Source organism: Centruroides vittatus, unplaced genomic scaffold, assembly GCF_030686945.1.
Source record: "Centruroides vittatus isolate TY-2023 unplaced genomic scaffold, ASM3068694v2 contig_349, whole genome shotgun sequence".
In the NCBI taxonomy this organism is placed as follows: Eukaryota; Metazoa; Arthropoda; class Arachnida; order Scorpiones; family Buthidae; genus Centruroides; species Centruroides vittatus.
Genome location: NW_027122172.1, coordinates 3,583,284 through 3,599,184, shown reverse-complemented (window position 1 = coordinate 3,599,184; position 15,901 = coordinate 3,583,284). Strand labels below are relative to the sequence as shown.

Here is a 15,901-nt window from a genome sequence, read left to right as displayed (position 1 = left end):
CAAACATTGTAGCGCCACGTCACTAGCGGACATTTGAATTTGCCGACTAGAACGCGGTCGGTTAACTGATGTAACGGTTGATCGGGGGTCGGATAATCGATGCTCTACTGTAATATTTTAAAATTCGATCAAAACATTAGGGTTTTAATTTTATGAATTAAACTGTATATTTAATTTTCATTTTTTACTAATTTTTAAATATTTTAAAAATTAATATCAGATTTAAAATGATATAGACCAGGGGTGGCCAACAAGTCGATCGCGATCGACCGGCCGATCGCCAAGCCAAATTTGGTAGATCGCTAGCGATGTCTTGACTTAATGCATTATATTTGTAACCGAACGCAACTGTGTACATGCAGTTATGACTCGACTCATAAGCAGTAAGTGCACTTTGTACTGAAACAGTGTATAAACATAGTATGTATTTCACACTCCCCCTCTCCACTTAGACTATGCCTATGACAACAAGTCGATCGCGACACATTTTTACGATAAAAAGTAGACCTTATGTGCACAAAAGTTGGCCCCCTGATATAGACAAAGCGTACACAACAAATTTTAACTAAAAATCGAAGAAAACTCGGTTGTTTTTTCTTTTTGTGTGTGTGTGTGTGTGTGTGTGTGTGTGTGTGTCTTCTAAGTTTTCTTCTTTTCGAGAAAAACTGAAGCAAATCAAGTTGTGGAATGAAAATATTTAATTAACTATTTAAGCTCTTAAATGTAATAAAGTTTATAATTTTAATTTTTTTGATTAAATACATTCATAAATAAAATTAATATAAAAATAAGATGAGTATTTAACGCAATCTATTTGTTCTTCATTTAATTTAAATTTTTACATATAAATTTTATGCATTTATATCGAACTATTGAACGAATATATTACTATATGATATTTCAAAAAGGCCTAAGTGAACTCAGCTATTTTTCAAGAATTTCTTAATATAATAACGAGTTTTCGAAATTCTAACTTCGTCGTTAGTAAAATTAGGAATAATAGCTAAGTTCAATATCTTAAACGAAAAAAAAAAAATTACGGTATGTCTAAATGTTTATTTATTTTGTGTAAGTTTATCTACGAATATTCAAAGAATTCATATCTTGAATAAGCAGTGATTCCTTTAGATATTTTGTATGAAAGTTATAATAGGAAAAAAAAACATATCAGAGAAGATAGTTTCTTTCCATATACAGTAATATAATTCAGAAACAATACAAATTTGATTTAAAACGCTAAACTTCAAAACAATTGAATTTTTAATGTTTTAAGTCGAATTCACGTTTTAAAATTAGTCTATACTTAAAATCAAAAATTTAATTTTTACAAGAACTAATTTAGTTTTCTTTATCATATAGAGCAGGGGTGGCCAACTTTTGTGACCATAAGATCTACTTTTTATCGTAAAAATGTGTCGCGATCGACTTGTTGTCATAGGCATAGTCTAAGTGGGGAGGGGGAGTGTGAAATACATACTATGTTTATACACTGTGTTTCAGTACGAAGTGCACTCACTGTTTATGAGTCGAGTCATAACTGCATGCATACAGTTGCGTTCGGTTACAAATATAATACATTAAGTCAAGATATCACTAGCGATCGACCAAAATTGGCTTGGCGATCGACTTGTTGGCCACCCCTGATATAGAGAATAACTAAATTAACTCTTGTAGACGAGAGGAGTATGTATGTTGGATAGACATCCAAAACCATACTTCTCTCGTCTTATACTGTATATATTTCATAAAATTCTCTCATTACAATTACACAGTAAATTTTTAAGTTACAATTAAAATATAAAAATTTTCTTAAAAAGATCTTATCAATATTTAAAGTTTTTAAGGGATTATTAAAACATCAAGTAAATAAATATTTTTCTAATAAAACCACACTTCGTCAAAACTATGAAAAAGACTTTTATGTCCAAAGTTACAATTAAACAACGAAATAAATATTTATAAATGGCCGTAGTCTATGTAACAAAGTAATTTTTAATCTGTGGCAGACTAGCTGCTGCCTAGTAACAACTGCGTATTAGTAACGTTCGAAATTTTAATTAAAAATGTGTTATTGAGCCAAACGATGGGCTACAACCGGAAAAGCTTGACGATTTTATTTGTTTGATACAATTATCTTTCTCTTGAGAAGCTGTTTTATTTATTCGATAATCCAAAGCCCGAAGTTATTATACATTTTTAGATTAATTATTTATGTGTACCGGTACATGAAACTATTATTAAACAAAAGCATCCTTATAACGCCAAATAAAATCATTTTATAATGCAAATTTTATGTATAGCGAGTCATTAAGTTACTTCGTACGAGACAAAATTTTTAAAGTATTTGTTAGATGTACTACAGTACATAATACAAAAGACCTTTACATAAAGAGTTTTTTTGTATAAAATATATAAAATCCTTGCATATTTGCAAGGCAAATCTTACATAACGAATCACGAAATACAATAGATTTTATAAATACTAGAGTGTGCATTTTATAACTATTTAGTATAAAAATACCTTTTTATGTTTTATGTAAAAGTTTTTGCATTAAATATATAAACTGTTTAAATAAACGTTACGAATTTACAAAAAATAAATAAATAAATAAATAATATTCTACATTCAAATGACTTCACACAAGAGATATTTCGTATAAAAACCTTATATAAAAGCGTTTTTGTATAAAGTATGTAAAATTTTACATACTTTATACGTAATAAAACATAAAATACAGAAGCAGGCTATTTTGCATTTAAATGATTTCGTATAAGAAGTACGTTTTTGTAAATATTTATTACAAATACGTTTCGTGTAAAAAATCTTTTTACATAAGAGCATAGATTATATACCTCGGGCCAAATCATCTAAATACAAAATCTTACGCGTTGTGCGGTAAGATTTTGTATTTAAATAAAAACACCTTTACATTTCTGTATAAAATAATTTGAAATAAAATACACCATACTACCATATTCGATCGGTTATTAACGAAGAATAGGCAACGTTACAGCATTTTTGGCTTTATACATAAAAATAAATATGTATTGAATAAACAATATTAAAGATATTGGCTTTTAACAATGACATTAACTGAAGGATTCAAGTTCAACCAAAAATAGAACGGAGCGATGTCATAAAATATAACTCAACAAGAACTATTTAAAGTTATTTTGTACACGTTAAAAATAATAAAACAATAAACAACCCAACGTTAAGGATTTAATTAAAACCCGGTAATTGATATTTGCCGTGGAAAAATATAAAATATCCCTAATTGGTCTCGTCATTAATTTAATTAACGGTACTAAATTCGAGCGGAAGTTCAAATTTTAAAACATGGCGGTCATCAACATCAATTTATACCGTGGCAATTAATTGCGCCAATTTAATATATTTATGCATTCATAATTGCACTTACCATTTCGATTTTTCTTTGCTCGAGCTATTTGCAAACGAATCCGTTAACGGACGAACTTATATAAAATATATAACTTTAAAAAATATAAGTTTTTTTTACTTTCTTCGCCCAAACGATCTTCTCTTCTCGGTAACTTACATCGACGCGCGCGAGCCGAAATCTCGTCGTGTCTCATCTGTTTTCGTGATTTCGACTTGGCACCGCCGTTTTCGCGCGGTAACTAAACTAAATTTAGAACGATGAAATTGGCGAAATGTCAACCCAGCCACAATTAAACGACTAACGTATAGCAACACCTTAGAAGCCTTTTTAATTAAGACAATTTAAAAATTATCTATTTTCTTCTCTCGGCCGTTTTTCGTATAGCGTGGAAGAAATATATTTTTTTAAAAATACTAATAAATGACCAACTTAATTGTTTAAAATGTAATTTATTAAAAATAAAATACACTATTAATTATTTTACGGATTAATTTCTTCTTTTTTAATTTAATTGTTTGAATAATTTGTATATATTAGTCGGTAAATTGTTTCGTTTAAGTTTCTAGTTTTTTGCCATATTTAAACACAATGGTGCTATTTTGTGAAGGATGAGCCTTGACCCTATTAAAACATTGGAAAATTTTATAATACTTTAAAACAAGTCGATACCGTATTATTTATTTTGATTATAATATCCACACTTTTTAATATTCTTACGTAATTTAATTTATAATTAATAATTAATTAATAATTTTTGTGGGCCCACGAAAACTAAATTATCATAAATTTTTAATACTTTTTCATTAACAATGAACACTTATCGTTTAGTAAAAAACAGTTAATATTAATTAATATGGGGGTGCAAAAGTAGGTATACAGTTGTTATTATGGAAAGAAAACATACAGGGAAAAATAGGAAGAAAAACATTTATTTTATGTACAAATTAAATCACAAATCAGGAATATGAACTAATAAAAGATAATTAAAATAGTAATAATGAACACCAAACAATTTGTATTTCTCAGATTCTCAACTGCATACCTACTTTTGCACCCCCCTGTATAATAATAATAATGATAATTTATAGTATTATTTGTTTTATTGTGATCACTTGATTTCTTAATCTAACAAAAAATGGGGCCCCATTGGACTTTAATAAACCCTAGGACCCGAAAAACCTAGATCCGTCCCTGTATATGTGCTTTTTTTCATATTTATTTCCAATCGAACGTAAGTTATTTAATATTTCTTTATAAGCAAAATTGTTATTATTTCGAACGATATTTTTTTTAAGGATAAATTTTTGAGCTTTTAAAGAAAACTGTAAATATATTTCTTTTAAGATAGGCGTACTCCAAAAAGAACGAATTTATTACTTTACTGGCCTATCAAAAAGTTCCGTTTTGATTGCTTCTTACTCTATTAAAATATTTTTTATTATTATAATTATATTGTTTTTATTTGTTACTTATATTTTCCTGATCGAATGAGATTTTCGATTTGAACTTCGAAGTAATTTAGACTAGAAATTCCAGTTTAGTCTCGTATACTGTATATTATTTTTTAATTGTGGTATTTCAGTGGCGTAGCGAGTGGGGTGCAAGGGGGTGTATCATGCACCGGGAGCCACTCGCAGAGGGGCGCCCAAATGGTCTCCAAGACAAACTATGTGTTTCTGGAGGGGGGCGCCAGTTATGTTCGCTACGCCACTGTGGTATTTATTTGAAAATTTTAATACTAATATTTTTGTAATAAAATAATATTTTTAAAAAAAACTTTATTAAGTAAGTTAGAGGAAAATAAATTTTTTAAAATGGGATAGTTTCTAGAAAGTATACGATAACAGAAGAATTTAGTTGTTCTATGTTCTTAAAAATTACAAATCGGATTTGAATAATGTATAATTAAAAGTCGAGTTTAAATTTTTCAAGATTATAAACGTTTCTAATTTTTTAACTCGGTTATAATCATATGTTTGCAAGATGTAAACATAAATATAATATTTTTATATTAAATTGTACAGTAATTTAAAATTTCGAGATAGCCTACAGCTATATTCAATCAATTTTGATATACGAAATACACAGAGCATAAAACATATATATAACAGAAATACAGTATCTTATATATATTTGTATACAAAATATATAGAGAGGATATCTTCTCTTTTGTTAACGGTCGAATTATCTATTCGTTCTACCGCCATTTACAAACACGTGTTTAATGTTAAACAATTAGAGAACAATTAGAGACGGAGAAAAGTGAAATGTGTCGTGATTCGTCACAGGTTTATTAAATGAAAAATTACAGATGGAGGACGAATTGCTTTACATTAAATTTACTTTAGTATTTTGACTGTAACTGTAATGTGTTTTCTTAATTCTCCTTAATTATCATTTTCGTTTAACCTGATGATGACCTATAGAATAGGTCGAAAACGTTTGTTTTAAATTAAACTTTCTCGGCAACGATAAAGGTGTTAGATTATTATTTAATATTTTGCTGAGCACGTTCTATATAATGTTTTTATATAATGTTTATTTAACTTCAGCTGTTACAGCCTACCGCCTTTCAATATTATTACTAAATATGCCATTTACAATATTGAATATTTTATTATTCAAACTATTTAATCGATTGGCCATCGTTTAAAGGTTTAACACGAAAAACTAGATTATCTGATTTTAAATTATAGTAAACTTATAAATAACTCGTTACAGCTACATCAAAAATTAACGAAAAGACTAATATAAATAAACAATAAAGACGATTTTACAGCTAAGTTAAACGCTGCGAAAATAAAATGACGTTTGTTTATATGTTTTAACATCTCCGAAAATTAATATTTATATTAAAATAAATATAGATAAAAACATTTGATATATAATAAATTTTTTAAAATTCTAATAAAGAATTAAAAGACCTTTTGTTCTGACGTCACTAAAGAAATTAAGATTATTTCCTTAGGCCATTTATCGGTTCTAAAAATAATTGTTAGTCGAACACGAGACTTCACAAAACATTTACTTCTGGAGTATAACTTTTAAGGAAAAATAAATTTTTAAAATAACCCAACTTTATCGTTTAAGAATATTTCGAATTTTTTAAACTCCGTACTAAGTGATTCCGTAAAACTGCAGTGGCGTAGCGGGGGGCAAGGGGGTGTATCATGCATCGGGCGCCACTCGCAGAGGGGCGCCCAAATGATCTCCAAGACAAACTATATGTGTTTATGGAGGGGGAGGGGGGCACCAATAAAGTGTCGTGCCCCGGGCGCCAGTTATGTTCGCTACGTTACTGTAAAACCGTATTCATTCTATTTCCCTTTTAATAGGTATGCGTCAGATTTAAGAAGATTCAAACTGTTTAAGAATACAGTTCGAATCTTGTTAAACATAACACAGACCTATGATAGAGTTGAAAACTTTCGTTTAAATAGTGTTGCCGAGAAAAGAACTTAAAGTGTTTGTTAAAGCGTTTTATTATTATAAGTCAGTGGCGTGCCGTCACATTTGATGATAGGGAAGCTGTGTTTCTGTAAAAAGCCGACTTCCAGGGGCAATCAGTTAATTGCGTCAGTGATGGCCTAGGGTCCATTCGTACATGGGTGGTGGCTGTAGAGACAAAGACGACAAGTATCTGACAAAAACAGTTTATTTTAACATAAAATAAACATATACTATGTACAAAATAGTTTGCTTTAGGACAATCGGCCGTTCGGACGTCCCGGACGTCGATGTGGTTCTTCGATGGTCGATCGAAGGTGGCCCCGGGACAGTGGCGTCGACGAGTCTGTAGGGCACGGGAGACTTCGTCCGTTGGAGTCGGGGACACGGTCTAAGTCCGAAGCGGCACGGGTTACGGGTTGGCACAATAGACAAAAAATTGTTTTTTTTTCTTTTTCTTTTTTTGCGCGTCGACACACGGCGTTTTGGTTATTCGGAACGTTAACCGAGTGCCAGGTGTCCTCGATTGTCGGAGATTATATCAATCTCCGTTCTTTCTTTCGTCCATTTTGATTGGTCGTTCTTCCTCAATCACGCTTCCCGAGTGGTCGGTCCCTGGTTACTAAACGTAACGACACTCTTACCTGGAAAGCGAGAAAAGTCCAAATCGAAGACGAATTCGATCTTCCACCGATCGTAGGACGACTTCCTTCCGCGATTTATGGTTTCTGCCTGGCAGTTTGATATAAACAATGGGTGTCCGATTACAAACGACTTTTACTTATGTTTTTTTAAACTAATAAATTTTTCTCTTAATTAACCGTTTTTTCGCGTCTTTCGTGACGGGTCAGACCTGTGCGGTACATCACATTTCCATAAAAGATTTAAACAAATACTGGAAATGACAAAAATAAACAATTCATGTATTTTAGTTCTAAAATACAAATAATACATACATAATACAAATTGATACGATACAAACAATGATAGAAAAGCTTGTTTTTTTTAAATTTTTTATAAACTAACTCTATTCGGCGATTTTTTCCGCAAAGTCGTTAATTACTTTATCATACGTGGTACGATCCAAAAGTTCGGGACTGCAGTAATCTACGACAACAAAAGCATGTAGTTGAAGTTACAGCGTATGAAATGGATTCTACCAAACCACCTCTACGTGTTCGGGTTGATTCCACCCATGTCATGTAATTAAACCGCGAGCGCTGCTGTTTTTTTCCGGAGATAGTTTCCTTTGTCCTACGACGTAATCAAAGTGGAGTTTCAAGAACAACCTCCAACATTAAATTTTGTCAGCGTTTAGGTAAAACACCTACAGAGACTTTAAAATCGCTAAGAAAGGTGTACGGTGATTCTACCATGGCAAAGTCGAAATGTTGGAGGTTGTTCTTGAAACTCCACTTTGATTACGTCGTAAGACAAAGGTAACTATCTCCAAAAAAAAACAGCAGCGCTCGCGGTTTAATCACATGACATGGGTGAAATTAACCCGAACACGTAGAGGTGGTTTGGTAGAATCCATTTCATACGCTGTAACTTCAAATACATGCTTTTGTTGTCGTAGATTACTGCATTCCCCGAACTTTTGGATCGTACCATGTAAAAGTTGCTGGTCGTCGACCCCATCAACGTATTTGAAAGCTCTTTTTCTATCGAAAGCAACGCTAGCGACGACAATTTTTCCTCCGACCGCGTGTTCCTGGCCAATGTATGAATTCTCTCCGTGGTCGAAAAACTGCGCTCAACAGACCTACTGATAGATAGTACCGTAAAAATTAATGATATTAAATCATATAATTCTTTTAGTACGTCTTTGTTCGAATCGTCATTAATTATAATATGTTTTATGTTTAAGAGTTACTCGTCAATATAGTCCGGACGCGAATATAAATATTGCGATTCGCTACGTAATTTAGATAAATCAAAAATTTCCCATAAAATTTACTTAATTTAAAGAATTAAAACACGCTTGGAAAAATTGTTAATAATTTTAATATTATGAAAACATTTAAAAGTGATAAAAATTCTAAAGATTTGAATGTCTGAAAATGTCTGAAAATCTGTCAATATAATTATAATTTTCTTTTAATTATACTGTAATTAAATATAACTTTGCAAAAAAACGCACATAAAAATAACATTGAATACTTTTTACTTTTTAAATCTTAAACAATTCACTTAGTCAGATAGCTCGCTACCAGTGGCTAAGGGATAGAATCGTTGGAAGCGTTTGACGTGTGTAGCTTCACCAGCTAAACCGGGTGAGGTGGTGCTCTGTAAAGCGCATGCGCCAATGCACTCTGGCTGCTTTACACCATTCAGTTATTCTCGCCTTGAAAGCTGTCTCGGAAGCGCTTCCATTCCGCCACTGACATTCGAATATACAATAGCAATCTTATCGTTTTTTTCACATATAGTATAGAATTTTTAATAAGATACATAATGCGGTTATAATAAAATATTAATTTTAATTAATTCAAAGTACGTTAATTAAAATATGAAAATTTATATTTTAGAAACTACAAGGGAAGGTCATTGGGAGGTGGATGCGGCGCTTCCATTGCTTCCAATGACGGCACGCCACTGTTATAAGTAAACATACTAAATATTACCCTTGGTATAATACCGACTGGGTGGCAACCTTATTGTGCCTAAAGTGGAGATAATTAGTACTGACCAAGTGTAATCTCTGATCGCTCTGACTGTGCGAAAGAAAAGTCCGCCACGACAGACATCGCCTCGTCGCTTTGTCAATATGAACGTTTCCAATCAAATAGTACTTGTACTAATTGTTAATATCGTAATTTTAATTATTTGTAATCTTCGATTGAAACAAATAATTAATTTTCTTATTAAATGTGAAAGAATCATTTTAAGAATCGAAAATCGTGACGAGATTTGCTCGATTCCGATTACCGTACACGATATTACTATTTACAGTAGAATCCTCTTATATTTGCGGTAACAGATCCGTTGAAACGAGGTAAAAACACATTGATTCGGCATCTGGATCTAGAGAAAGCATTCGCAAACTGCAGATATTTTCTTCAGATCCGTTATCGGAATCCGTTCTAAATGATTCTACTGAACAATAATGGACTTTTCAATAAAACGACATTCGTAATAACGAGTAATCACGATAAAAGGAACATTCATTATAACGGAACAATTTTTTCTGTCCCGTCGTGATGCGTTAGGCCTATATCGAGTTTTTACTGTATTTATTATTTACGTAAACAGTTGCAGTTTTTATTCTACCTATATCTGCAAATATAACCATCCAGTATATTGTTTTTTTTTTAATGCTTATCCAGTAAACAAAAATTAAACATTTTGTAGAATTTGAAATAAGATGGCCTCATTTAATATTCCAACAGATATGTAACAAAATAAGAAATATTAAAAAGAGGATAGAAGAAACATTTCCGTTTTATTATCTATATATATAATCGAGACGAGTTGATAATAATAATAATAATAATAATAATAATCAGCATAATAATAATAATAATAATAATAATAACTCTCCCGTGGTCACCACCTGGTCGTGGTGGGAGAGCCCAGTAATTTTACTGATCCATAGGGCAATGCAGGCTGGAGCACAAGCTCCTGGTAGGGACACCCATGCCAGTAAGGTCTATGGGGAGAAATGAAGCTAAGAGTGACCACTCCCACATTCTGTGGAGATATTCATCATGGTAATAACTAGATCAAAGTGTGATACCGGCTCGGACGTCGCCCGGGTTAACAAGGTCCGCGTTCGTGGGTTAGGCAGAGGCTCACGTTCGAAAAATAGGTCACAGTCTCCCTTGGTTACCGGTGGCGAAAGCAGCACCGGCCCAAGCATGGCTACTGCAATGCCCTCAACAGATGTGAGGAACCAACCCAGCCTTGGTGTTTCTGTGGCAATGCATCCACAGACCACAAAGGCTGGAAAACCACGCCAACGGATGAAATGGACAGTAGAAATGAACGAGTTTATCATCCGTACCTATTACACCATCACAAAACTCGAAACAAACATGACAGCATACAGACAACAACTACACCATAGATTCACACAACAGTATCCTCATCTCACTGTCACCGAACAAAGGGTTGTTGATCAAAAAAGAACAATTATACACAACAACCTTATTCCACAAACAACACTTGAACTTATCAAACAACAGGTTGCTGATCAAATACATCAACAGACAGAAACATCTAACATTAATGAAGATCATGTAACCTGTCAGGATAATCCAGCAACAAGCATTGATAATAACACACATACAACAATTACCACTAATGATACTACAGACACTTCCTCATCCATCACTGATAACATAGACTTGGATTTAGTTAATACGCTCTCACTTATATTTCAGGAAACACTCACTAAATATACAGGTACAGATCCCACACAACGACCACGAATACCAAAAATCAACACGTCAAAGGAAGTAGGAAAAACACTAAATTATGTAAACACTCACTTACTACCACACTACATTCATTCAATTTTCTACACTCGCAGACATTCATACATTAGTTTATGCTGGGGCAGTCACAGTAGTGACACACCATGGACTGAAAGTACAATCACAGACAAATACACAGAAAACACAATTCTATCACAAGCCTGCCTGGCAGAGAAGAATAGAAACACAAATAAATGACATTAGACAGCAATTAGGCAGGCTAACACAATACACTAAAAACAACATAACACCCAAATTAAGGAAACAGCTCAAAAACATTTTCAAGAAAATAAAAACACACACAAAACATGAACATCACAACACACGCATTACAGAATACATTGATACACTAAAACAAAAACTTGCTGCCAAAGCACGTAGACTCAAACGATACAAAACATGTACACTACGAAAACAACAAAATAAATTATTTACAAACAATGAAAAACTCTTTTACAGACAAATCAATAACAAAGCAAACACTGTTACACAGCACAGTGGCACACCAACAGAAGAAGAACTCACAACATATTGGTCTTCTCTTTGGTCCAGTGCTGTCACGCATAATGCTGATGCAGGCTTGATCGAGGAGGAGAACAGAAACTTGCACAACATACCAACTATGCCCTGTGCTGAAATAAACATACATGATTTCCAATACACTGTTAACAGAACACACAACTGGAAGACACCTGGTGTAGACAACATTCACAATTTCTGGTACAAAAAGTTTACATCACTGCACCAGGAACTAGCTAAACATCTAACACACATCATCATCAATCCACAAGACATGCCAAATTTTCTTACCCAGGGCATCACCTACATGAAACCTAAAAACAACAATACCACAGACCCCACACAATACAGACCAATTACATGTCTTCCAACACTCTACAAATTATTGACATCCTGTATCGCAAACAAAATATACAAACACGTTGAAGAACACAACATTCTAACAGAACAGCAAAAAGGTTGTCGTAGAAACCACAGGGGATGCAAAGAACAGTTACTCATAGATTCAGTCATTCTACGGCAAGCACACAGACAACACAGAAACATACACATGGCATATATAGACTACAGAAAAGCATTCGACAGTGTTCCACACAGTTGGCTGCTACATATTCTACACATGTACAAAATACATCCATCACTCATTGCATTCTTTCAAAACACTATGCAGCACTGGAGAACAACACTACATCTCAGGGTTAGTAACACTTCCATACAAACAAACCAAATTTTTATTAGGCGAGGAATATTTCAAGGAGATTCCTTGAGTCCTCTCTGGTTCTGCTTAGCCCTGAACCCATTATCCAACATGTTAAACAACACGCAATATGGTTACAATATCAGACATGAAAAAACAACACAGTATACACTGTCACATCTCATGTACATGGATGACATAAAACTTTATGCATCCACACAAAAACAACTTCATCAACTCCTACAAATCACACATTCATACACCAAGGACATACAAATGGAATTTGGCCTAGATAAATGCAAAACACTTCACATAGAAAAAGGAATCCTGAAGAAAGAAGATTTTGCACTTGGAAATGGAGACATTATTGAATCCATGGAAGAGGGCGAGTTCTACAAGTATTTAGGATTCCAACAGGCCAAACTAACAGAACATACACAAATAAAGCAAAGATTAATTAAAGAATACCAAAGTAGGTTAAATGCTATTCTCAGAACACAATTAAATGCAAAACACACAGTTAAAGCAATAAACACATATGTCATCCCAGTACTCACATATTCTTTTGGAGTTATACATTGGACTCACACTGATCTTGAGCAACTCCAAAGGAAAACAAGAACAACACTTACTAAGCATAAACAACATCATCCTAAATCCGCCACAGAAAGATTAACCCTTCCACGTAAAGATGGCGGACGTGGCCTGATTGACATAGTTAACCTTCACTACAAACAAATACAGTCACTGCGAGAGTTTTTCTACAAAAAACAAGAAACATCACAATTACATAAAGCAGTAACTCTAGCAGACTCAAATAACACACCATTAAACTTACACTCACATCATATGGACACAACACAACATATAAAAAGCATAGACACCATTAAGCAATCGTGGGCTCGAAAGGCACTCCATGGCAGGCATCCTTACGATCTGGCCCAGGATTTTGTTGACAAAACTGCGTCAAACAGCTGGTTAGCTCGGGGATGCCTCTTTGGGGAGACGGAAGGATTCATGATTGCCATACAGGATCAGGTCATAAATACTAAAAACTACAGAAAACACATACTCAAAGATGCAACACTCACAAATGACACATGCAGAAAATGTCACATCATGCCAGAAACTATACAACACATCACCTCTGGTTGCAAGCTCTTGGCACAGACAGATTATTTACACAGACATAACCAAGTAGCAAATATAATACACCAAGAGCTTGCAAAGAAACACAAATTAGCAGACATCCACGAACCATACTACAAATACATTCCACAGACAGTATTGGAAAACAACACGCACAAAATGTACTACGACAGAGCCATAATCACAGATAAAACAATTTACCACAACAGACCAGACATCACACTCATTGACAAACACAATAAAATCACATACATTATAGACATATCCATTCCAAACACTCACAATATACAAAACGCATGCACTGAAAAAATTAGCAAGTACACAGAACTCGCCCAGGAAATAAGGCATCTGTGGAGGATGGATAGGGTGCTTATTGTACCTGTTGTTCTCTCCTCTACAGGTGTCATACCACACACACTACACAAAAGCCTGGGCACATTAGAATTGAATAGAAACACATACATCACTCTACAGAAGGCCACTATATTGAATACATGTCATATTGTGAGAAAATTCCTGAATACAGACACACACACTGATACACTTCTTTAATTTCTGTTTTGGTTACTATGCCTTGACTTTGGTCCGGCATAGTACTTAGCCACCGGTGTTAACCGAGTATATCTAGCTTAACCCAACATAATAATAATAACTCTCCCGTGGTCACCACCTGGTCGTGGTGGGAGAGCCCAGTAATTTTACTGATCCATAGGGCAATGCAGGCTGGAGCATAAGCTCCTGGTAGGGACACCCATGCCAGTAAGGTCTATGGGGAGAAATGAAGCTAAGAGTGACCACGCCCACATTCTGTGGAGATATTCATCATGGTAATAACTAGATCAAAGTGTGATACCGGCTCGGACGTCGCCCGGGTTAACAAGGTCCGCGTTCGTGGGTTAGGCAGAGGCTCACGTTCGAAAAATAGGTCACAGTCTCCCTTGGTTACCGGTGGCGAAAGCAGCACCGGCCCAAGCATGGCTACTGCAATGCCCTCAACAGATGTGAGGAACCAACCCAGCCTTGGTGTTTCTGTGGCAATGCATCCACAGACCACAAAGGCTGGAAAACCACGCCAACGGATGAAATGGACAGTAGAAATGAACGAGTTTATCATCCGTACTTATTACACCATCACAAAACTCGAAACAAACATGACAGCATACAGACAACAACTACACCATAGATTCACACAACAGTATCCTCACCTCACTGTCACCGAACAAAGGGTTGTTGATCAAAAAAGAACAATTATACACAACAACCTTATTCCACAAACAACACTTGAACTTATCAAACAACAGGTTGCTGATCAAATACATCAACAGACAGAAACATCTAACATTAATGAAGATCATGTAACCTGTCAGGATAATCCAGCAACAAGCATTGATAATAACACACATACAACAATTACCACTAATGATACTACAGACACTTCCTCATCCATCACTGATAACATAGACTTGGATTTAGTTAATACGCTCTCACTTATATTTCAGGAAACACTCACTAAATATACAGGCACAGATCCCACACAACGACCACGAATACCAAAAATCAACACATCAAAGAAAGTAGGAAAAACACTAAATTATGTAAACACTCACTTAATACCACACTACATTCATTCAATTTCTACACTCGCAGACATTCATACATTAGTTTATGCTGGGGCAGTCACAGTAGTGACACACCATGGACTGAAAGTACAGTCACAGACAAATACACAGAAAACACAATACTATCACAAGCCTGCCTGGCAGAGAAGAATAGAAATACAAATAAATGACATTAGACAGCAATTAGGCAGGCTGACACAATACACTAAAAGCAACATAACACCCAAATTAAGGAAACAGCTCAAAAACATTTTCAAGAAAATAAAAACACATACAAAACATGAACATCACAACACACACATTACAGAATACATTGATACACTAAAACAAAAACTTGCTGCCAAAGCACGTAGACTCAAACGATACAAAACATGTACACTACGAAAACAACAAAATAAATTATTTACAAACAATGAAAAACTCTTTTACAGACAAATTAATAACAAAGCAAACACTGATACACAGCACAGTGGCACACCAACAGAAGAAGAACTCACAACATATTGGTCTTCTCTTTGGTCCAGTGCTGTCACGCACAATGCTGATGCAGGCTGGATCGAGGAGGAGAACAAAAACTTACACAACATA

The 15,901-nt window shown here is 34.1% G+C and overlaps 1 protein-coding gene across 2 annotated transcripts in view; it reads right to left on the bottom strand.

Annotated features, from left to right (window-relative positions):
* Positions 1–3,710, bottom strand: part of LOC136974449 (protein boule-like) — a 134,263-nt gene extending 130,553 nt beyond the window's left edge. The window contains exon 1 of one of the 2 annotated variants that reach the window (XM_067269353.1): positions 3,423–3,710. In XM_067269353.1, the coding sequence (XP_067125454.1) occupies positions 3,423–3,425 (3 nt within the window). In that variant the 5' untranslated portion in view covers positions 3,426–3,710. The remainder of the gene's footprint in view (positions 1–3,422) is intronic. The other variant, XM_067269354.1, reaches the window with a different exon arrangement.
* Positions 3,711–15,901: the final 12,191 nt, after the last annotated feature.